We start from the raw sequence: 23828 nt of genomic DNA, 5'->3' as shown, positions 1-23828 counted from the left end.
GCACGCTGCACACATCTGTATCAAGGCTCATAGCATATGTTGTACTGTGTGTCGGGCACAACACCCCATCCCAGGAAACCGCGAGGTCTTTGAAGGTATAGAGATAGGCAGACAGATGGACATGGCTGCATCAATCTCTCCCAGGCTTGGCCCAGACTCTGCTCAGGAAATGGGGATGGGCATGGCCATCCCATCCTGGGTGGGAAGACTGGATGCCAAGGTGACCTGACATGTCAAAGTCACAGAGCCAGGAAATGCAGAGCCAGGGATGACCACCCCTCAGAGCATCCTGTTGGAAAGGTGGATACTTGAAACCCTACTGCCCTGCCGCCCACTAGGGTTACCCTCACTGGGGACCTCACTACTCTGGGCCTTAGTTTTTAAATTTCTTTCTTTTTTTAAAATAAGATTTTATTTATTTATTCATGAGAGACACAGAGAGTCAGAGACACAGGCAGAGGGAGAAGCAGGCTCCATACAGGGAGCCTGATGCAGGCCTCGATCCCAGGACCCTGGGATCATGCCCTGAGCTGAAGGCAGATGCTCAACTGCTGAGCCACCCAGGCGTCCCTGGGCCTCAGTTTCCTTAGCTGTGAGGAGGGGTATGCTGGCACCTGCTCAAGGGCTTCTGTGAGGATCCCACGAGTTCCTGCAGGTCCAGTGCCCTGAGAATGGAGACTCATATAGGGCTAGGTTGCAGCCAGAAGTAGTGCCCGATCTCCTCCTCAGGAAGTGATAGAGGCAGGGCCCAGGCTGGAACCCATGTGGCTGTGTGAGGGCTTCTAAGTCAGCTCCTAATCTTCCCTTCCCTTGCCTCAAGGCACAGCCACTGCCTCCCCCGCTCCCCACCCCCCCCCACCCCCAGGCCCCTGGACTCTCTCAAGTCACACCTGTTCCTGGAGAAGGTCAGAGCATTACTGACCTAGCAAAGGCTTGGATCTCAGTCTGCCTTCCCTCCTTCTGGCAACATCACTTCCTCCCGGCAGCCCTGACCTAACCCAGGGCTCCAGTCAGTCACTGCCATCCCCAAACCATATTTCAAAGCCATTAAAAGAACAGAGAAGAAGAGTGAAAATAAATTCGCCATGAAGGTTTAAGTGTCTTGTGAATAAAACACCTCCCCTCCCCCAACACTTCTAGAAGCCCTGGTCTAATTAATTAAGGTGAGAAGCAGGAACCTAAACATTAATGACAGAACACTGTGAGATATAAAAAGCTAGAATGCACAGAAGCAGGATGAGGTTTCTTATCTGTTGCCTAGAAATGGCTTTACAGAGGAGAAGGCTAATAGGGTTTTAAAGGATGAATAGGAGTTCGCCAAATCAACAAGGTGGAGAAAGGCCTCCCTTGTGTGTCCATCTGCCCAGCGCTGACCACCAAGGTTGGGTGACCCCATGTCTGTTTCCTTGGGAGGCTGGGGACACTTTGGGGTCAAGGACTCAGCCTGCCCTGGCCCACCTCTGAAATCCAGGGATCTAGAAGAGGTCTAGCGCAGAGCCACTTGTCAGTGAGTAACAGCCCAAGCCTCCAGTGAGCTCGGAAGGGATTGGGGAAGAGCTGCACGTGGCTGGGTGGCTTCAGGACACAGGAGGAGACAAGGAAAAGGCTAGCGCAGGAAAGGCCCAGGTGCCTCCATTCTCTCTCCCTTCCTCCTCCTCCAGCCTCAGCGGGAAGGTCAAGGGCCGCCTTGAGGCATAAGTGAGACACAGAGCAAAGTCTCTGACGCTGGGAGGGAAATAAATGGATTCCCGTGGGCCACCAGCGCTGCCGCAAATGCCAGGCCCATCAAGAGGTGATAATTGCATCCTTCCCACTAGATGAAAGCCTCATAAACTTCCTGGGGGCTGGGGGTGGGGCGGGGGTGGGGCACGTCACTGCCATTACTCAGCGTGGAAGCTAATTGGCCTACTTTCTGTGTTCTAGCTTTCTCAGAATTTATTTGCACAATTTGCCAGTCATTTAGAGGTGGATATGTTTAAACATTTATTTCTCCATCTCAAGAACAACACTGATTACCGTTTCATATTTACGACAATAGGCTGGCCATGTAGTGAGCATGTACGCTAAGCTGTTTTGGGGAAAGTGAGTCCTCATCCCCATTTGGCTGGTGAAGAAACGTAGGCATAGGGCAGGGCCCTGCCTACGGCTGCCTTACAAGCCTTGGGTGGCTCTGGGAGCAGTCGGGGAGCCCAGGGCAGGAGCTAACACCCCTGCGCCAGGCCTCACCACTGTCCCCCCCAGCCCCAGAGTGGTGCACACTCATAGCTGTGATGGGTCCTCCTCTCCCAGGAGGGCAGGCAGTTCCTGGGATGTGACCCCACCTTTTCAAACTGGCTAGAACATGGAAATGGGAGCTGAAGAGAACAGTACCCATGATGCTCACTCATGGGACTTGGGCCACCTCCTCGGAGCCAGGACTGTCCCAGGAGCAGGGACACTAAGACTCGGACCCAATCTCGCCCCCAACTGCTCTGTTTCCCTGAGAGGTCTCCCAGGGCTGGGCTCAAAGTGGGCACTCAGTAAGTGTGCGATGAATGAATACATCCAAATCAGCTGTGCCCCGACATGACCTCCAACAGACGTGAGGGGGACACCCACTGTGTTCCAGGCTCCGATCTGCAAGCCAGGCACAGACAAGGTGGCCTCAGTCTACTTCCTGCCCTGCTGGAGAAGGATGGGGATGAACTTTCATGGAGTCTTCCAGCAGGACACCACAGAGCACCCCCATGGCCTTCTGGTGAAGCTGGAACCTCGTTCCCACTTCACAGGGGAGCCCGAGATGCCGACCCTGGAGCCAGACTTCCTGGGTTTGGATCCCAGCTCTCATTTCATCTGTAAAATGGGGTTGATAATCATGTGCCCCTTTTCTAGGACTTCAGGGAGGACTGAGTTACTACTAAAGGCAAAGGGCTTGGAAGACACAGGCTCGCCACAAGGAGTGTTTATCTCACTCCAGATGGGGAGTCGGAGGCTTATGGAGGCCAAGAGCCTTGCCCAAGGGCACACCACCAGGAGGTAGCCAAGGCAGGATTGGAACTCAGATCCTGGGACTCCAGAACTCTTTCTGCCACGTCTTGTAGCCCCTCCCCTGGAAAAAAGAGGAGTTCTTTTTTGATTAAAAAATCATGTGTGGATGAGAGTGTGCTTCAGCATGGCCCTGTAGCTCAACCCTCCCAGCCTCTTTTAAAACAATAGCCAACCTTCTGGCTGAGCCTCTGTAGAGGCCACAAGAATCACGGGTTCCAAGCCTCTCTTGGGCCCTCAACAAAAGGGCTCTGAATCCACAAAGTCTGGCCCATAGAGTCTTCTTCCTGGCTCCACCACTCATACAACTGAGTGGCTGTGGGGGGACCTGCTGCTTCTCTTTGGGACTCGGTTTCCCTCTTGGTGCAGCGAGGGGTTCTAGCACTTGCTCTGCACCTGCAATTGCAGCTGAAAAATGCTTTATAGACACACATCAGCCCGGGAGGAAGATGACCGTCCCTGCTATGCTCACAAGGAGACCAAGGCTTGGAGAAGATAAAAGCCTGTGGCCACCTTACACATAAGTAGCCCTGCCAGGCCCTGAAGCTGGCTCTGGCTCAAATCTCAAAGGCCCTTCAGGTCCTACAGTCTCACTGTTTCATAAAAGCAGCACACACTGCTTCCCACTTGCCGGAATCTTCTGTGTGCCACATCTTACCTGCAATGACGTCACCGTGGACAGGTCCTTAAGCTTTCCTTCTTCATCTTTTAGGTTATAGCCCTCGGGCCTTTTATCTCGTTCGGTAATCTTCCATAATTTGATAGTTTTGTCTTTAAAAACAGAGCAAATGAGACAAGATGAAGAATTAACCCCAGCCCAGAGAACAGTCCACTAGACAGGGGCACGCTGAGCCAGGAATTACTGGGCTGTGAGCGTGCTCTTGGACATGTGGGGTCTTTCTCCTTCTGTGTACCCACGCATGAACATGGCTGCATTCTCTGGTTCCTCACAACCGATCCCAAAGGTGGAACTGCTAGGTCCAAAGGGAAGGTGCCTGTGAGGGCAGCTAGCACACCCTAACTAAACCCTCTTCCAGAAAGAATAGACAGATGTGGCTTCCTACTTTTTAAAGTCCTGCAGCAGCAAAGAGAGGGTAACCCACTGGCAATTTCTGAGCTACCTCCAGACCCTTCAGGGAGCAGCTTCCCAGTGACCTCCCTTCTCTGGCCTCCAGCCATGAACAGCAGAAGAGTAACCTAGTGGCTGTGATGGTTCATCTATGTGTCAGTGCAGAGAAGCCAAGCCACCCAGATATTTGGTTAAACACAGACGGGTGTTGCTGTGAAGGTTTTTTGTGTTTTTTTTCAGGTGGCATTAACACTTACATCCTTAGGGTGCGGGTTGAATGAAGCCTTAATTTGTTGTTGCAAGACTCTAGTGCTTTCCTGCCTCAGTTGTGGAAGCCCATATAGAAACGGGATGGAAACTCAACGTAGTTTGGAATGCTGAGCCCCCATATGGAGAGCAGTTGTTCTGGAGAGTCCCACAGCCCTGAGATGGACTTTATGGGAATGAGAAATAAACTTTTGTTAAGCCACACACACACACACACACACACACACACACACACACACACACACACACACACACACAAAATCTATAGAGTGAAGCAGACTGCTCTCTATACTGCAGGTGGGCCTCATCTAATCAGTTGAAGGCCTTAAAGACAAAAGACTAACCTTCCCCCACAAAGAGGGAGTGCTGCCAGCAGATGGCCTTCAGATTCAAGCTGCAACATCAGCTCTTCCCTGGATCTTCAGCCTTCCAACCAGCCCTGCAAATTTTGGATTTGCCAGCCCCCACAATCATGTGAGACAATTTAAAATAAGCCTCTTCCCATATATCTCTATCAACATGTACATCCCTACCTACACACACACATATGCTCATCGTATCTGTCCTGGGTCCTGTTTCTTCAGAGAACCCTGACTGCTACTGCAGCCAAAACAAACACAGCCATGCTCAGAAGGAAGACGGAGACAACTGGTATTGATTAAACCCTTGATATATACGTAGGACATGCCATTAAGAAAGATGGGATTTAAACCTGGAGTAAAGAAGCTTTGAGGGGGAGTGAGGATATAGGGAGCCCCTGAAGCTGACCCTCTCCCCAGAGGGGCAGGAAGAGAACGACACATCCCACTTCCATGGTTCAAGTAAAAGCTGCACATTTGTGTGGCTCAGGAAGCACTGACCCTGTTCTAACCCATGATGGCCTTGTGTCACTTCATCCTCCCAATGCCTCCATGATGTGAAAGTGGCAGGGCCAGGATGTGAACCACATGAGGGGCTCTTATCCTTGGTGGTGGGGGGAGAGTATTCAGTGCCCCTGCTGCCATGCAGGGAAGGTTCCCCACTGGCTGAGCATGGCCTCGTGCTAAGCGCCCTGAGGATCTCAGATCCTGCACCTGCCATGGTGAGAACAGCAGGAGCCCGGGGGTCAGGCCTGGGGTTAGGAGGGGCCTGAAGGGGCCAGGATTGCCTGCGGGAGGGAGAGTAGGCTCAGCTGAGAAGTCCATGAAGGCTCAGGGGGGAAGGAAATTCCAGTAGAGGTCTAAGGGACGAGGAAGGGGTTGGCCAGGTGAGGGACAGAGAGAGCAGCCTTCAGGCACAAGGGGGCTGGTAGGGTTGAGTCCGAACAGTTTGAAGGATGCCTTCATGGATGCTCTGTCAGGGAAGGCAGGTGGCATCACATTGTGAGGTTGACACACTTATACACGTGACTCACAGCAGGGCTGGCTGGTCTCAGGTGCTGGCTCGGTGTGTCCCATGACCCCTCATCACAGCCCAGGGAGCTGTGTCCACATTGCTACACAGGTGAGGAGGGAACCAAGGCTCAGGAAAGCAAAGCCAGTGCACCAAGGCCACCAGGCAAGGATGGAGTCCAAGCCTGTCCAGGATGGTGGTGATGTCTCACCACTGATGATAGGGGTGAGAGATGCAGGACGGGGAGCAGGGGGAAGCAGAGCCTCTGGCCTCGGGAGCCATGCTGGGTGGGCGACAGCATAGCAGGAGTCTGGCCAGGGGAGTACCTGAAGTCTGGGAGTACATGAGCTCTCTCTGGGGCAGAATGGTCAAGTGGCCAGCCAGGCTCCTAAACCCACGCCTGTCCGGTAGCCCAGCCCACACAGCTGAGTGACAACCCCACCCGGGGCTGCTCCAGGATTCCAGAGCAGTTATGTTTGCCTCCTTCATCGGGAATACCAAGCTCCTTCCACTCCCCAAAGAACAATAATCGCAGAGATGTTCCCAGAGCAGCCACCTGCAACAGTGCAAACAAGCCTCATGTCCCACTGGGGGCCAAGACTGAGGAAGCCCCAGGATGGTCACTGAGTGGAATCTTCTTGCTGCTCAAAATATTATTTTTGAGCTCTCAGGACCTAGAAATATGCTCATGATATAAGTGAGCTGGAAAAGAACATTTGACAGCCAGCGGCAATAGCGCCCCCGCACAGGCCCCTCACCGTTGGTGGACAGCAGGGAGTGGGCGGCATTCTGCTGCGGAAGCCACTTGATCTTGTTGATTTTTTCCTCTATCTCCAGACTCTTGAGATAGTCAAACTCCGGCTCGTGGCTCTGGAAGGTGCTGTAGACGTCATACTCGCCCTGGCTGTGAGGTGCATTTTTACTCTGCAAGAGAAGCCAGACAAGGGGGCCTGAGCTCCAGGACGGCAGGGGAGTACACACCCCTGACCAAACCCTCAGAGGGCCTGACGCCACCGGCAGGCCCGTGTCCAGAAGTGCTGGTGGATCCGATGCCAGGGTTAGAGGAAGCTCTGTATTTTAAGTGAACAATAACTTGCCACATGGCTGTGGCCAAGCTTCGTCCCCTCCTCAGTCCAGTGAGTAAAAACAACAACAACCAGGCCGGCTCATGTTTACTGAGCACCTACTATGTGCTGGGTGCTGAGCTAAGTGCTTCTCACTCCCCATCTTGTTCTATTTACACAGCCCGTTGGCAGTGGGCACTGTGATTCTCCCCATTTTACAGATGAGAAAGTGGAGACTCGGGAGTGAACTGACCACCCTCCTCAAGGCCATGTGTCCACTAAGTGCTGCCACTTGCCCCTCTAAGGTCTGTCTGACACCAAGGCGAAGACTCTGTCCTATTCCTCCAGTTGAGTGTCTGACCTGGTTGTGACTCAAGGAATGCATGCGTTACAGAACAGATTTTACACTGAGGCAGAACATTCTAGAATGTCAGACTGGAGATAGACCATCGTCCCCCCTCCATAGGTTTAGGCAGCAGAGTTCCTAATCACAAGGGCCCTCTTGATAGAGCCCTCAAAATAGCGATGAGTCCATCGTGGGCACAGGGAGGGCTTTCACAGTAGACAAGTTCAGAGTTTGTGGCAATATGGAGCTTCAACCGGATGTATAACCTGCCTGGGAGCAAAACAGAGACATTCAACCAAGCACAATCTCAAGTTTCCTGTTATTTTTTTCCTAAAAGCATGTATTGCTAAGTTTCTACATCTGTCCTGCTTCTGGAAAGCTTTCGAGTTCTGTACGGTTGTCTCTAATTCCCTTTATCAGCCATGAGCATGGTCTACGACTAAGGTCACTGGGACCAGAATAGAGAAAAAAGACTAAAGGAGAAAAATCCCAAAGTTGAGAAACTTGCATCTTCCCATCTAATTTCTTTCTGCAAAAAGGAGGCTTGGCTTTGCAATCCCTGGTGGGCTATACCCTGGTCCTTCTCGTGAAATTGGCACACTCCGGCCACAGGACGGTGCTTGGGTAACCCATTCTCAGCCGTCCGCTTTCTGGCTTATGGTCCTTGCTCAGCTATGGCACTCGCTCTGAGATCTGGTCTCCCCCTGAGGCATGAGGATGCCAACAGCACCTACTGGCACCACCGGGGTTGTGGTGAGGGAGGTTACGGTGGGGGGCACACAGCTAAGGACAGACCTCAAGGAACAGGTGCTCTGGAATTGAATGGGGCAGGGATGCGTCTGCAACATCTCCCCTGCCCCCCCATCCCCTCCTTCCCGCTTTGCTTCTCACTCCTCACCCCTCTTCCCTCTCCCTCCCCGCTGCCCCATCTTCCACCTCCTTGGTTTTCACCATCCTGTCTTCAGCATCTAATCCCCAGGTGTGTGAGTCATCCCCTTTCTGGGGCAGGGTGGTGTGTAAGCAACAGAACACATGGTCTTGGTTTCAGTCCCTGGTCTTTGCTCACCAGCTGGGCGACTTCTCCAAGTGTCCTCATCTGTAAAATGGGTGTTGGTCTCCACCTTCTGAGGTGGGCAGTGGAGAGTAAATGAGAAAAGTATGTAGAGGACATAGCAAGGTTACGGCACATAGTAGGTGCTCAACCTGCAGGGGCTTTTTTGTCATGAGGCTCTTGCAGCAGTTCAGAAACAGCGCCACTGGGGGGATTGTTCCAGGCTGCTCTCATCTTACCTGGAATTCTGTTGGACAACCAGCCTCGTGAGGGTGAGCCTGGGATTGAGCCAAATGGCCAACCCCAGCCTGAAGGCAGCCCCACAGATGCAGAAAACTCAGTCCTCCTGTCCCCCCACCCTGGCCGAGTCTGTACCGGCTCACCCATGTGGAGGGCAGTAATTGGAGGCTTAGCCCAGGGCAGCAGGTGGCCCTGCCTGTACTGAATGCATCCCTGGAGTCCAGGACAGAGCAAGCGAAGGCCTGGGTTGGGTGTGACCCCCCTCCCACCACCACCAGGTCCCGCCGCACCTCCGGCTCCCGCTGGAAGATGACAACCCGGCCACCCTTGTCGCCTGTGGCCAGCAGCTCTCCGGTGTGGTTGAACTCAACGGTAGAGATGATATCGGCTGTAGGGGGAGAGACAGGAAGGTGTGGCTCATTAGGACCCCAGTACTCTGCAGCTCAACAGAACTGAGCCTGCCCACTACCCAGAGCCTGCACCCTTGGGCCACCATCCAGAAGCAGGGGCCCAAGGAGTCAGGAGCACTACTGAGGGGCCGGTGGTTTCCGGTCCCCTCCCTGCTGGCTGAGGACAGAGACCTTCCCTCTGTCTCCTTCCTCCTTCTCTTGCTTCCCTAAGCAGCATGGGGGTTTATGTGCTGACCAGGTGACCGGGCCACAAATCTGACACTAGCCCTACACTTGAGGCCACCAGGGCAGGGCCATGGGCTCCTCATCGGTGGGACCCCGTAATCTTCACATTCCTGGCCTGGACTCTGTAGGCACCAGGATCTCTGATCTAGGTTTAGCACAGTGGAGCTACTTTCAAACAAACCACAGCTCTGATCACTGCCCCCACTCCATTCCCCTACGGCCGCCACGGTGGTTTGCCTCCTGAGTCACGGTGTGCTCTGCCCGAAACCTTCCACTGATCCCCCAAACCAGATGATGTTCCCTCCCAAAGCCCTTCTCGGCAGCGTCCCCCTCAGGTGGTGGCAGATCCATTCTCCCCTGGCTCAGACCCAAGCCTTGGAGTCTCTCTGACCCCTTTCTCTGTCTCCCTCTCTGTGTGCCACGTCTAATCCTAGTAGCTCGGCCATTGCACTATATCCAGATTCCACCCGTATCTCCCCACCTCTCACCTGGAAGATTCCAAGAGCCCCCTAAAGAATCTCTTCGCTTCCTCCCTGCCCAGCTATAAGCTAACCCCAGCAGAGCAAGAGGAAGCCTGCCTGAAACCCTTTAGATCAAATCCACATTTGACCTGGGAGTAAAGCAAAGGTCTCAGAGTGGCCTAAAGCCTGAGTGGTCTGCAGTCCCCAGAGCAGACCACATCAGAAGCCCAGACCTTTACCCTTCTCCTGCACCTGCACACAACCTGGCCCTGCCTCCCATCCAAGGCTGGGTGATCACCCCGACCCCCACCCCCACCACACTCCCTGACTCTGGGGTTGGCCATGTCATTTGCTTTGGCCTATGGGACACCAGCAGACAAGCCACCATCCAGCCCCTGCCACTGCCAGAAGGACCTGCCCAGGAGGAGGGGGACGAATGCAGCTGAGTCACCAGCCATGCCAGCCCTGAGCAGAGCCCCTGCCCACCCGTTCACGCAGCCCAGCCCAGCCCAGCCCAGATCAGCGGGATCAGCAGGTGCGTGAGAAAAAATGTTCATTGTTGAACCCACTTTGTTTTGTGTTTTTCACTCTCTCCCCCAGCCTCGTCTCCGCTCCTGCCCACCTCGCTCTTCCACTCAGGCTGGGCCCCTTGCTGCTTCTCAAAAGTCCCGACCATCTCTCATCTCAAGCCCTTGACTGATTTTCACATTCCTATTCAATAAACGCCTTTTGCTTTGCCAGTCAGTGCCTTTCAGAGGCAGCTTCTGGCTTGCACGGGCTTCTGAGCCATAGGTAACTGCCAGCTCCGACAGCAAAAGAAAACAGGAGAGAGAGAAGGTGGTTTAGAAGCAGGATGATGGGCTGGATATTTTCATTGATCAAGATAAAAGCACATTTCATTGAACTTAGAAAAACAAGACAAGGAGAGCAGCGGTCTGGGAGCGAGTAAACGCGTGCTGAGCACAGAGCTGGGAGTGGGTATGGTCCTCCACGGGGCGACCTGCCCAACCACCAGCAAAGATGAACTGGAGCCAGAGCCCCACACTGCTGGGTTCCCGGGCGGACAGCCCATTCCTGCTCCTCCATGAGCACCCCCAAGGGGCAGAGAGCAGGATGTAAAATTGTAGATAAAATGTTTTTAATTATATAGACCAGTGATCACAGCCGTGTTAAATAGCAAATACAATGGGCAGAGGAAGAAAAGCTGAAAAATGACCACCCACCACATGAGCAGAGGGTGCTCTGGGGCGGCCAAAATAAAATATTTTTGCTTCTTTTTCTGCTTTCCTATCTTTTCTTGATTTTCTGTAACAAATGTAATTTTTTTAACAAATGTAATTTTTAACAGCTTTATTAGGATATAATATACACACATATTTAATATGTACAATTTTATGAGTTTGGATGTATGCATAATTTATATTATTTTTACGATGGAAAAATAAAATGCTATTAAATTAAAATACCAATGTGACCACTGGTACCCAGAGTGCGTGCAGTCCATAAATGCTGGGCGGTTACCACAGTAACAGACACTAACATCTACAGGCAATTTACAATTTATCTGTCAGTTTCCCATCCGTAGCCTCCTTTGAAACTCACTCCAGCCCCTGAGGGAGATACCACTATTATTTCCATCAGCAGCTGGAGAGACAGAAGCCCCTGCACCGGGACAACCTCCTGAGCTGCTCGCAAGCTGGTGGGAAGTCCTGGGTGGGAGTCTTGGCTATAGAGCCTTGGCTGTGTGGCCTTGAGTTGGTCACATAACTTCTCTGAGCCTCAGTTTTGTAGCATGGCTATAATAGAGTCTGCTCCGGGTCAGAAGCTCCAGCGGGGCTTTAGGGTGTGAGGGTCAGGGAGGAAGGATTATGACTCTGAGGAACAATGAGTTAACAAATTTATTGGATAGGAAACTGAAGCTTCTTCTCATCCTCGCTTCTGGCTTCCACAGACTTCCCAATAGCTAGCTCAGAAGTGTGTGTGCAAGATGAATGGTGGCTCAACTTCACTGTGCAGGTTTGGAAGTTTTGACCTCCAGCACTGTGCTAGTTCCATCCTATGAACACTTATGGAGTAAGCAGACCATGACATTGCTTCCTCAGGCCTTGGGGCTGGTGGATGTTTCACATCTATTCATTGCAACAGGAAGCATCTTCTAGGGTTTACCTTAGGAAAGATTGCCTCCCCTAAAAGCTAAAAATTCTCATCAATAAAACTTTGAAATCAGAAAGTCTATTCTCTCATCTTGGAATGTCTGACACATGTCCAGTTCCAATACCACCTCCTCCAGGAAGCCTTCCTAGAGAGTTCCCTTGCCCCCCAGTTTGGTGGTCTCTCCTACAACTACAGGCTCATGTCTACTGTGTGCCCCTCATTGAATGTGGATCCCTTCCTATGGGTGTGTCTGCATCCATGTTGCTTCTCATCTTGACCACAGAAGGGAACTTAGCAATGTGGTCAATAACATTAACTCACATGTTTTACGTGCTCATTTGCCAGGCACTCTGTTCTAAATCTCTCCACATGAGTTTTTGCTTCTGGTAATAGCCTGATGGCTCCTGTTGGATCAACTCCCTCACCAATCACAACTATAAAGCCTGAACAGAAAAACAACAAAACCTAACTACCTGAAGGCACAGGAGGGGACCAAATGCAGGTGGAATCTGCAGGAAAATTAGCAACTGAAACTTACCCAGTGAGCCATTTTCATGGCTTTTACTCTGAGGACAGGCCCCCGTGTGTGCATGTAGCTGCTGAAACTCAGGTAGAAAATCCTATACTTAAGGCTCAATAAACTAGGTGACAGAGGCTGGGGAAGCTCCAGTAGTAGCTACAAAGTGAGGGAGTAAATTCTAGAAATGGGATGCCCAGGGGAGGTCCCCAAAAGCAGCACAGAAACTCTGCCCAAAACTTTGGTCACAAAAACATTCATGCACTTGACAGATCAGCATCCCCACTAAGGCTAAAAGAGATGAACAGGGGTTTGTATTGTTGCCTATCACCCCAGAGATGGGGTCTGCTGTTGAGTTCAACCAAGTTAACTGTTCATAAGATAAAATAAGACAAAAATGCTACAAAAATGATGTAATAAACATCTAGAACCTCTACAATGTTATCATTCCCAATGCTTAGTATATAATCCAAAATTATATGAAGACACACAAAGAAATAGGAACACATCACCCATACTTAATATAAGGATAATTGATGGAAACTGGCCACAAAATGCCCTGGATGTTGGAATTAACAAATGAAAAAGCTTAAAGTAGATATTTTAACTATGTTCAAGGATGTAAAGGAAAATTTGTTCCATTGAATGAAAAGAAAGGACATTTCAACACAGAAAGAAAACTATTTTGAAAATAACCAAATAGACATCCTGTAACTAAAAAATACGCTATCTGCAATAGAAGACCATTAAATTGCTTAATAGAATATTTGAGACGACAGAAGAAAGACTTAGTGCACTTGAAGATACATCAATACAAATTACCCAATATGAACAATAGAGAGAAAATAAATTTAAAGAAGAAAGAACAGATCTTCTGGGATCTGTAGGTCAATATCAATTGTCTAACATACATGTAAGTGGAGTTCCAGAAGAAGAGAGAGATGATAAAGTAGGAGAAAGACTTCAAAGAACAATGACTGCAAAATTCCCCCAAATGGGAAAAGACATCAATGCACACATTTAGGAAGCTCAGTCAACTCTGAAGAGGATAAATATGAAGAAAACCACACCTAACTGTTAAACTGCTGAGGACCAAAATAATGATAACATTTTGTAAGTAGCTAGAATAAAACCAAGTTACATTCAGAGGCACCAGGACTCAAATGACTGCTAATTTCTTATCAGAAATACTGGAGTCCAGGGGCACCTGGGTGACTCAGTCAGTTGGGCAAAGAGCTCTTTATTTCAGTGTGGGTCATGACCTCAGGATCCTGGGATGAGCGAGCCCCATGTGGGGCTCCATGGTCAGTGGGGAGTCTGCTTCAGATTCTCTCTTGCCCTCTTCCTCTGCCCTCCCCTGTTTGCATGTGCATGCTCTCTCTCTAAAATAAATCTTTTAAAAAAGATTTTCTGGGGTTCAGAAGATGTTCAAAGTGCTGAAAGAGAATTTAAAAATCTGTGAGCCACAATTCTGCATCCATTACAAATATTCTTCAAGAATGAAAAGCAAGTGAAGATACTTAAGTTAAAGCCTTCTTCTGTGGACCTGTAATCTACCTTTGAAACAATCCTGTGTTATCATTCTCTCTTTACAGATAAGGAAACGGATTCACTGAGAGGCAAGACACTTGCCCAAAGTCATACATGCAGCAGGGCCTCTGCAGTGTGCACTTCTGGCATGTCCCTGCATCCACACCACAGAGCTTCATGGTGCCACTGGCTAAAACCTCAGAGTGCCACTGGTTAAAAGCTCAGTGTCCCAACTCAGCCACTCAGTGAGGTCTGCCAAGCCCACCCATGACTAGTGGGTGCTCCCAGTCACCCTTTCTTGGGTGAAGAAAAACCCATGAAAGCCCATGCTGCTCTTTCACTTGGGAGGTCCCCTCTGCCTTCTGCTGCAGCTCTGGGGAGTCCCCCAAATGGCAAGGCAGGGTTGGAAGAGGCAGCTTGGACCATGGCAGAAGGAGACACCAGTTAACTCCCTAGAACTGGGCATCATGCAGCCCTGGCAGGAGAGACCCAGAGCTGCCTGGTCAGGACACCAGAAAGCCACACTGTGACCCAGGGCAGGCTTTAGGGAGAGGTCAAAGGTAGTGTCCAACATGAGCAACCAAGTGACAGTTCCACACTGGAAGCTGGACCAGGGATGGTGCTGTGGATTGAATGGTGTCCCCAAAAAGAATTGATGAAGTCATAACCCCCAGATGATCAAGTGAAGATGTGGTCATACTGGATTATGGTGGCCCCAAATCCAATGACTGGTGCCCTAATAAGAAAGCTAAGTGATGACACAGGGACACACAGACACATCAGAAGGCCATATGACAACAGGGACAGAGATATGATGCATCTTCAAGGGGAGGAACATCAGGGATTGGTTGGGGATTGTGGGCCACCACCAGAAGCTGGAAGAGCCTGGAACAGATGCTTCCCTGGAGGTTTCAGAGGGAGCAGAGCCCTGCTGACACCTAACTCTCAGTCTTCCAGCCTCCAGATTGTGATGGATGGGATCCCTTCAGTTTTAAGCCACTGAAAATGCCTCTGTCTCGGTTTCCCTAACCAATAAAGAGGGAGAATAGGACTAAAACAAGAGGTAATGCACACGCCAGCCCCAAGGACGCAGGCTGCACACACCCTGGGCTGTGGCTCCTGCTGGGGTGGGGGGGCTGGGTCAGCCTGAGGGGAGGATCAGCCTGTGATCTCTGGGATACCCACCATGGCTGACAGCAAAAAGAAGATATTTTGGTCCCAGCCCTAGTACTAGCTTGCTGTATGATCCCACCCCAAATCACTCACCCCATCTGAGCCCTGACTATTGCACTAGTAGGATGGGAAAAGTATCCCTGCCCAGTCACAGTTCTCCTAGGGTTTATGCCTGGACTGGGAAGTTCCCTGGAAACTCTGGCAAAAGCCTGAAAATGCAACAGGGAGATTAAGATGCTTGGTGGGGGGAGGGGGGCTCTTCCCTGCTCGTCCTTCACCGTCCATCACTGTAAGTGCTGCTGACACCATTAATGATCCATCAGATGTCGGGGCTCACTGCAGAGGAGGGCCTCGGGAAGCCCAGCCTGAGCCTTCTGATGGGAGCATTGCCTTTAATTAGTATTGTCAGAGGCATCAGGCTGATGAGGTGGGAGGTGCAGGCAGAAAGAGGAGGGGAGGGGAGTCTGCCTGCCATGGAAGGCAGCTCAGTGAGAGAGAGGCGGCCTGGCAGCGGGCACCAGCCCGGGACAGGACATGGTGAGGGGGCTTCCCCAGTATCTTCTCTGGGCTCCCCTGGGAGGAGGGGGCCACGTTGACAAGGGAATCCAGGGTCCAGGGAGCCACACGCAGGAGGTGAAGATGTGGCCGGAGGGTAGGGAACTTCAGGATGGGGAGCAGCAGGACAGGGTCTGGAGGAGCCAGGAGGAGTGGCTTCCTGGATCCACACCTGCTATGGTGTGACTCTGCAGCTCTTCCCATCCAAAGGCAGAGCCTGTTTCCCATGCTTGACCCCACACGAGCCTGTCACCTGCTTTGGCCAGCAGAATGGGGTGGACTCGAGAGGGGCTGGTTCTAAGCCCAGGCCTCACAAGGCCCTGTGGCTGCTGCATTCTTTCATGAGGACCCCCTGCTCCACCACAAAACCCTAGGCCAGCCTGCTGGAGGATGACAGGCAGGTGCAGCCGGGATGAGCCACCACAGCTGAGGCCATCCTGGGCCAGCCTACAGCCAGTTGGTCCCCAAACATGGGAGACGGCCTGCAAAGACCAGCAGAGACACCTTCCTGACCAAACTACCACCGATGTGGGAGTGAGCACAGCCAACATGCAAGAACACCCAGTTCTTGCAAAAATAAATGCTTATTGTTCGAAGCCACTGAGCTCTGGGAAGGTTTCTTACCAGAGGGGGTGCCAGGCAGAGCTGCATCACAATGTCTTTAAAACAAAGAATGGTCCCTCATCCAGCTCTGCTCTGCAGACTGCCTGCTTTTGGAGGTGAGGCAGTCATTGAAGAGGGAAGACTTTCCTGATCAGGACAAGCTCTCAACTATTGGCTAGATTTTCAGGTAGGTGCACACTCCGTCCCCCAAGGGGCCTCTGACCACAGTCCCTTCCTGGCTCACCTGGACAGCTCTGATCATTCTCTAGGTCTCAGCCCAAATGTCCAATCTCTGGGGGAGCCACAGAGCCCTCCATGCTGACACCTGGTTCCTTCGGGTCATGTGGCCTGTGATGGCCCTGGGGGTGCGAGGCAGTGGGAGGCAACAGGACAAGAGGCTCTAAGACCAGAGTCGGGCTTCCTTGTGCACTGACCTGTGACCCAAAGCAAGTCTCTCCCCTGAGACTCAGTTTCCTCCATAACAGGGATAATGTCATCGGACTTCCAAGTAGCCCAATATGACAGGGATCAGGGCAGCAAAGGGAGCAGGAGTTCTGAGAACCCAGCTGTGTGTGGCTCTAGGACTCTGAGCCCTTGGATCAGAGCAGCTCGGAGTAACAGTTAACCCTCTGGTACTTCCCAGGAGTGACGCCATTGTCCCCATTGTACAGATGAAGAAATTGAGGCAGAGAGTGGATTAATAACTTGCCAAAACCTGCCCACCTGTTGTATATGGGGCCAGGACTCACTCTCAGGCAGGTGGCTTCACAGTCCTTGAACTTGACCCCCAGCCTGGCATTTCTCAAGACATTTACGGGGTCAGAGATGGGAGTGGGGGGTGGGTGAAGACATTTGCTGGGAGAACGCAGGTGCTGAGGGGAGGGTCCCACCGTCCCACCCATACCTTCCTTCCTCGGGCTTAGTGAGAACTTTGCAGAGCTCCAAAGCACGCCTCCTGACAGTAGGGGAGGGGACCCAGGCCCGAGGCTGGGAAAGCCAGGGGTTGGGGTCTGGCTATGCTAGGGACACAATGGCTTGTGCCCATGTGCTTCCTGGGGACAGCAGACAGATGGCCTTGGTCATCTTAGCCTGTCTGCTGGCTTCCCAGAAGGGCAAGGAAGATGCAGGAGGAGGAGGCCACTGCACCCAGAAGCCGAGGAAAGCCACCTGACGTACAGCTGTGATTGCCTGGGTCAAGGGTTCTGTGAGAAAATGTTTGGCAGGAAACTTCCAGAACAGCTGGGGAAGGACCCACGAGAAAAACAGGCAGCTGTGTCCACTTGCCAGGTCCATCCAGAGCGGACAAAGCCACCAGAAGTAGGAGGTGGCCTGTCTCCCTGGTGGCCCTGCCATGGGGGGCGGGTAGCAGCAGAAGCCACAAGACCCTCCAGCCCCTTCCCCTGCCCCACTGTCGGCCTCCAGCATGAGCAGGCTGCTGTGGGGGTGCAGAAGGGGACACGCCCAGTCTGATTTGGCTTCTGCACCATTACTGCATATGTGACAAGAGGCTACTCAGCTCCCCAAGGGTGACCATTGAGGCACTGACCTATCCAAGTTCTTGTTTAAAGGGAACATGTTGGCTAGAATTTGATGTTTTTAATGCAGACTGTTGGATAAAAGACAAAAAAAAAAAAAAAAGCACAGAGTTTCTGTTTAGGACAATGAAAAAGTTCTAGAAATGAACAGTGGGGTTGGTTACAGGGCACAATAAGTGTAGTTTTTTTTTTAATAAATGCAGTTAATGCCACTGAGTTGTACATTTAAAAATGCTTAAAATGGGGGACACCTGGGTGTCGCAGTGGTTGAACGTCTGCCTTTGGCTCAGGTCATGATCACCGGGTCCTGGGATCGAGTCCCACATCGGGCTACCACAGGGAGCCTACTTCTCCCTCTGCCTGTGTCTCTGCCTCTGTCTCTCATGAATAAATAAAATCTTTTTAAAAATGCTTAAAATGGTACATTTATCTTGTGTATATTTTACAATAAGAAATTTAACTTATTCAGGCCCACCCAGGGATGCCAAAAAAGTTTTCAATTTTTTATTTTATTTTATTTATTTATTCATGAGAGACACAGACAGAGAGGCAGAGACAGAAGTAGGCTCCATGCAGGGAGCCCGACGCGGGACCCGATCCCAGGACTCCAGGATCACGCCCCAGGCCAAAGGCAGACACCCAACTGCTGAGCCACCCCATGTCCCAAAAATGTTTTCAATTTAAAGAAAGAACAAAAAATAAAAAATAAAAAAAAAATAAAGAAAAAACAGTAACTGAGTACCTACTGTATCCCAAGCAGTGTTCCATACATGGGGAGCTCTGCAGTGTACACTCCCTGCAGGAAGCTCACTGTAGTGAAGGACACAAAGAGTAAGCAGATGTTTGTACACATATGTATCACTTTTCTGGGGACAGGGGAGGAGCTAAGATGAAAAGTAAAAGTAAAGGGGACGGAAGCGGTGGGAGGTACTATTTTAGTTGGGGAAGTCAGGGAAGACTTCCTGGGGGAGGGGCATTTCAGGAGAGATCTGAAAGAAACCAGGGAGGGAGCCACACAGGTATTGGGGGGAAAGGGCAGCACATGCAAAGGCCCTGAGAGGTAGGAGGGGGCAGCTTGGTCTGCAGATCAGCAAGTAGGGAAGGAACCGTGTGTGTGAAGGTGACAAGGGCAGGATGTGAGATCAGAGTGGCAGTCTGGGTGAGGTTCCTGGGTGAGGCAGGCCAGGGGCACTTGGGATTTGATTTCAAGTGACAGAAACTGCAGAGCGTTTTGGGCTGGGGCACCTCGATGCGACAAGGATTAATGGCTGCTGCTACCTTTGTGTATGTCTCTCACTGAGGAAGATGAGCTCTTTCAGGGGCACAAAGTCCCTTCTCTGGGGACTGCACTTGGACAGTCTGGGGCCTCCTGTGTCTGACCTCTTTACCCTGTGTGTTCTCGACGTTCATCCACATGTAGCGTAGGCCAGCGCTCGGTCCTTTCTCGGCTGAGAAATACTTCACTGTGATCAGGATGCTCTCTAGAACAAGTCCTATTCCTTTTAAGCAGAAACTCAGGCCCCAGAATGTTTGAGTGGCAGCTGGGAACCCGTGAGTGTCCCTGCACCCTGGGGCCCCTGACCCATGCAGCACCCAGCTCTGCTGGTAAAAGGGCTGCTGTGGAAGCCAGAGTGAAGGGGGGAAGAGTGCTGCTTCTTCCACGGGTGCTCCCCAAGGGGCAGGGGCTGTGGCTGCCAGTTCTCCCTGCCAGGTCAGATGGGCGCCTGCCGGGTAGCCGTTGGCCTGGCTGGCACAGAGGCAGATGGCCTTGGGGGAGGGTGGGGACAGCGGTGGACTTGCCTATGGTCAGCAGGACCTGGTCAGGCCACCGGGTTTGATTTTGGGCCAGGTCAGCTTGTGCTCAGAGCAGGGGCAATGCCTCAGATCCGACTCCAACAGAGCCCCAGGCATCATCCCTCAATCCGGCCCCCATGGTCCCAGAAGGTGGCCAGGAGGCCTGGGGCCAGCAGCTGGCCTCGGGACAGGGGCAGGGTGAAAGGGACCCAGAGCAGACCACCTGCTCCCTGTCTGCTTCCTCACAGCATAAGCTCCAGGAAAATCCCACAGCTCGGTCACCTGGGTTCTCTCCTAAAGTTGAAGATTCCTAGCATCCTGTCCAGACCTAGGCCCTGCCCATATCCAGTGGATCAGAATCACTGGTGCCTGAAGTTTGCCTTTTGACAGTTTCTGTGATGTGCCAAGATGTGTGAGCCACTGGTGAAGTGCTGGGAGGTTTGGGAGTGAGAGAATCTCAGTTCACTGGGGCTGTCTGAGCCTCAGCTCCTCGAGGTGCATGCAATCATGCACAGTGGGTATCATGCTATCATCTCTCAGGGCTGGTTGTGCAGACTTGAAGATACATATACAAAGGTGCCTGACAAGAAACTCCTCAAAAATTGAGCTGCAATCAGTAGAACATTGTTATTATGCACACAGACCAACAGAACAATCTGGATGCTGCAAGAAAGGGCAGAGGGGAAGAATTAATACATGGGTGGGGGAGTTGAGATGTGCTGAATTTGCTGTTGGGGGACCTGGCTATGAGCCCCACTGAGTCTCAGTCCCCCCACTGTGTAATGGTAATGGTCATGGTATGAGCTGCCCATGCTAGAGGGCTCTGGAAATGGCAATGTGCTTTCTCGGGCCGGGATGACAGTGTGCTGTGGAAGGGAGGATGGAGGCCCGATGCTGACCTAGACTGACCACTAGTGTCAGGCTGGGCCAGCTGGTCAGGGCCTCCCAGCACCTGGGGCCTGTAGGCCCCGGCTTCACTGCTCAGGATGCAGCCAGTCCCTCTGACTCTTGCTGGCAGATGGGCAGCCAGGGCCAAATGGCCCGATGACAAGAACACCCTTCGGGCCTCATCACATCAGCGTGTCCACCAATCTCTTTGCCAGATCTGTGTCTGCTCTGCTCCAGGGCTGGGCACAGGGCTTGGGCGCTGAGGTCATGGCTGGCACAGTCGGCCATCCCCTCTGCCCGCTTCTCCCACCTCTGCCCTGGTCCCAGCCATTGCTCCTTCTCTCTTGGAAGATTAGAGTTTCCTGCCTTTGCCCAGCCAGGTCAGAGAGCCTTTTGTGAAGCTGAAACCCTGTCACACCATGACCCTCCCTAAAATCTTCTGTGGCTCCCCATTGCCTTCTCCTGCCTCTCTCTCTCTCTCTCTCTCTCTCTCTCTCTCCTTCTCAACACAAACCCAACCCCTTAGCCAGCCTGGAGTTTCTGTATTTCCCCAAATGGGACCATTCATTTATTCACTGAATACTTACTGACCACCAACTAAGTGCCAGACCTCATGCTAGGCAATAGGAATCCAGCAGTGCACCTAACAGGCACTGCTTGCTGTACACATTCTTCCCCTTCCTCTTGGGAGGGCCCTGTGGCCCACCCTTGGGTGCCTGGTCCAGTGTGGAATGACAGTGCTTTCCTGCTAAGGTGTGGCTAGGGTGTAGGCAGTGCCTGGATACCCCCACAACAGGGGCTGGAATACCCATTGCAGCCCTGAGATCAGGGGTGCCCCACAGTTGGAGGAGAGTGAGGTGAGGGCATGGCCTTGGCAGCAGATGGGCTCTAGCTCTGCAGTGGCTGAGGACCACTGGCAGCTCAATGTCCAGAGGTTCACTTTCCTCATCTGTAAAATGAGCATGACTGTGCCTATGAAGTGGGATGCTGCTGGCAAAGGCCAGCAGGGAGCGTACCTGGTTTCGCTGCTGCTGCTGCTGGTCCTCCATGGGACCTTGTTCACTGGCAAGGAGCATCCTCAGGACACAAGGCTCCCTGCCCTACTCCCTGGTAGGAAGGAGTCCTGGCTTCCCTGGGGTTCCTCTCTCCAGGCCTCGAGGCTGACTGGGTGATGCTGCTGGCAGGGCCATTCTGTTTGGAATACCAAGGCCATGGACAAGGAGACGTCCCCATTGTGGTCTGTCCAGGAACCCTGGTGGAACCTGGGTCTTGGGGGATCTGACTCACTAAGAGCCACCAGGTGCCGGACAGTGGCCAGGAGCCCTACCTACATGGTGCATTAACCCCACTGCAGCTCTGGGGCTTTGGGCCATTCTACCATTTCCATGTGGGTAAACCTAGGCTCAAGCACATTGTATCCAGGAAATGCTGTGTGGGTCCCAGCTGTGGGGTCAGCACGGTGACTTAAATCTGGCATCACAGGGGATCCCTGGGTGGCGCAGCGGTTTGGCGCCTGCCTTTGGCCCAGGGCGCGATCCTGGAGACCCGGGATCGAATCCCACATCGGGCTCCCGGTGCATGGAGCCTGCTTCTCCCTCTGCCTGTGTCTCTGCCTCTCTCTCTCTCGCTCTCTCTCTCTCTCTCTCTGTGACTATCATAAATAAATGAATTTAAAAAAAAAGATGAAAAAAAATAAATCTGGCATCACGATCACTGCCAGCACTTCGCACCTATGACCTGACTTAATGGCTGTGATGGCCTTCTGGGGTAGCATTACTCTTTCCCCCACTTACAGATGGGGAAACTGAGGCTCCTTGGGGATGAGGTCCTGCTGTGCTGGTAAATGGTTGACCACTGGCTCTTTAGGGAGTTAGGGGCGAACAGAAGCAACCACCCTGATTTGTGTGTTTGCTGAGCCTGAGACTTCAAACCACTCACAGTTTAACAACTGGCTTGCAAAATCCCCAAAAACTTAATAACCAGGGCTGAGCAAAAAATTTCTGACACAAGACAGGTCTGCCACACCCTGGGCGGAGTCCCCCACATCCACGCCTATGTGGGTCCCAAATCTAGCCCCAGTCCCAGACTTTAGCCTCCAAGCAAGACGCCTCTCGCAGCCCCACCGTGGCCCTGAGAGGGCAGCACAGCTCCTGGAAGCCCCATGTCTAAGTTAGCAGGACCCTCACCCCAGCCTCCAAGCCCGCATCACGGACACCCTCCCAGCCCAGCATCACGGACGCCAGGACCAGGGCAACCATGGAGGACAGCCAGAATCCCAGGACACCCACACTCCTTCCAGCTGCAAACACTGTAGAATGGGCTAAATAGTCACATCTGCCTCAGGGGGCATTAAGGATTAAATGAGTGAACATGTGTTCATGTTAGATCAGGGTCTAGAGCAGCAAACAGTTTCACAGAACAAGAGCCAAGTTGGAGGCCCTACCCAACCTGATTTCAAGACTTCCTATAAAATCACAGTAATCAGACAGTGTGATATTGATTCAAGGACACACCTACACAACAAGAGAATGAAGTCAGAAATAGATCCACAAATCCAAAGGTGCCCAGGCAATTCGATGAAGAAAGGATGGTCTTCCCAATACATAAATAAACGTATGGGAAAAAAAAATTAACATCAACCCTTACTTGTTGTCATGTACAAAATGACACTGGATTAAGGCACAGACCTAAATATAAAAGCTAAAACTACAAAAAACTAGATGAAAAGATAGGAGAAAAAAAAAGATAGGAGAAAATCCTTGCAGCTTTGATTTCTTAGGCAAGACATAAGAAGCGTGAATGACGGGAAAAAATGAATAAATTGTACTTTAACGAAATTTAATATTTTGCTCTTTGAAAGCAGCCATTAATAAGAACAAAAAGGCAAGCCATGGAATGAAAGATAATATCCACAATACATATATCAGACAAACCACCTGCATCTAGAGTGTGCACAGACTTGACTTTGTATAACTCAGTAATAAGACTGTGAACCACTTAAACATGGGTAAAAGATCTGATCAGATATGTTTTTTTTAAAGATTTTATTTATTTATTCATGAGAGACACACACACACACAGAGGCAGAGACATAGGCAGAGGGAAAAGCAGGCTCCTCGAGGGGAGCCCAATGTGGGACTTGATCCCAGGACTCTGGGATCACACCCTAAGCCGAAGGCAGATGCTCAACCAATGAGCCGCCCAGGTGCCCCTGATCAGATACTTCTTAAAGCAAAATATATGAATGGTCAGTAAATATATGAAACTCAACATCACCGGTCACCAGGGAAATGCACATTTAAATCCCAATGAGAGGGCACCAGAGTGGCTCAGTCAGTAAAGTCTGCCTTTGGCACAGGTCATGATCCCCAGGTCCCAGGATCGAGTCCAGCATCAGGCTCCCTGCTCAGCGGAGCATCTGCTTCTCCCTCTTCCTCTGACCCTCCCCCTTCTCATGCTCTCCCTCTCTAATAAATAAAATCATTAAAAAAAAATCCCAATGAGAGGGGTGCCTGGGTAGCTCAATTGGTTAACCATCCAACTCTTGATTT

The 23828-nt window shown here is 51.6% G+C and overlaps 1 protein-coding gene across 2 annotated transcripts in view; it reads right to left on the bottom strand.

The window, feature by feature from the left end:
• Window positions 1-23828, bottom strand: part of PPP2R2C (protein phosphatase 2 regulatory subunit Bgamma) — a 134915-nt gene that overhangs the window by 43394 nt on the left and 67693 nt on the right. For both annotated transcript variants that reach the window (XM_055326033.1, XM_055326034.1), the window contains exons 2-4: window positions 8723-8820; window positions 6490-6655; window positions 3683-3795 (exon numbers count right to left, since the gene is read on the bottom strand). In XM_055326033.1, coding sequence (XP_055182008.1) covers window positions 3683-3795; window positions 6490-6655; window positions 8723-8820 — 377 coding nt within the window. The remainder of the gene's footprint in view (window positions 1-3682; window positions 3796-6489; window positions 6656-8722; window positions 8821-23828) is intronic.

Source organism: Nyctereutes procyonoides, unplaced genomic scaffold (genome assembly GCF_905146905.1).
Source record: "Nyctereutes procyonoides isolate TBG_1078 unplaced genomic scaffold, NYPRO_anot_genome, whole genome shotgun sequence".
Taxonomy (NCBI): Eukaryota; Metazoa; Chordata; class Mammalia; order Carnivora; family Canidae; genus Nyctereutes; species Nyctereutes procyonoides.
The sequence above is the reverse complement of the archived record's forward strand: the minus strand, read 5'-3'. Positions and strand labels throughout refer to the sequence as shown.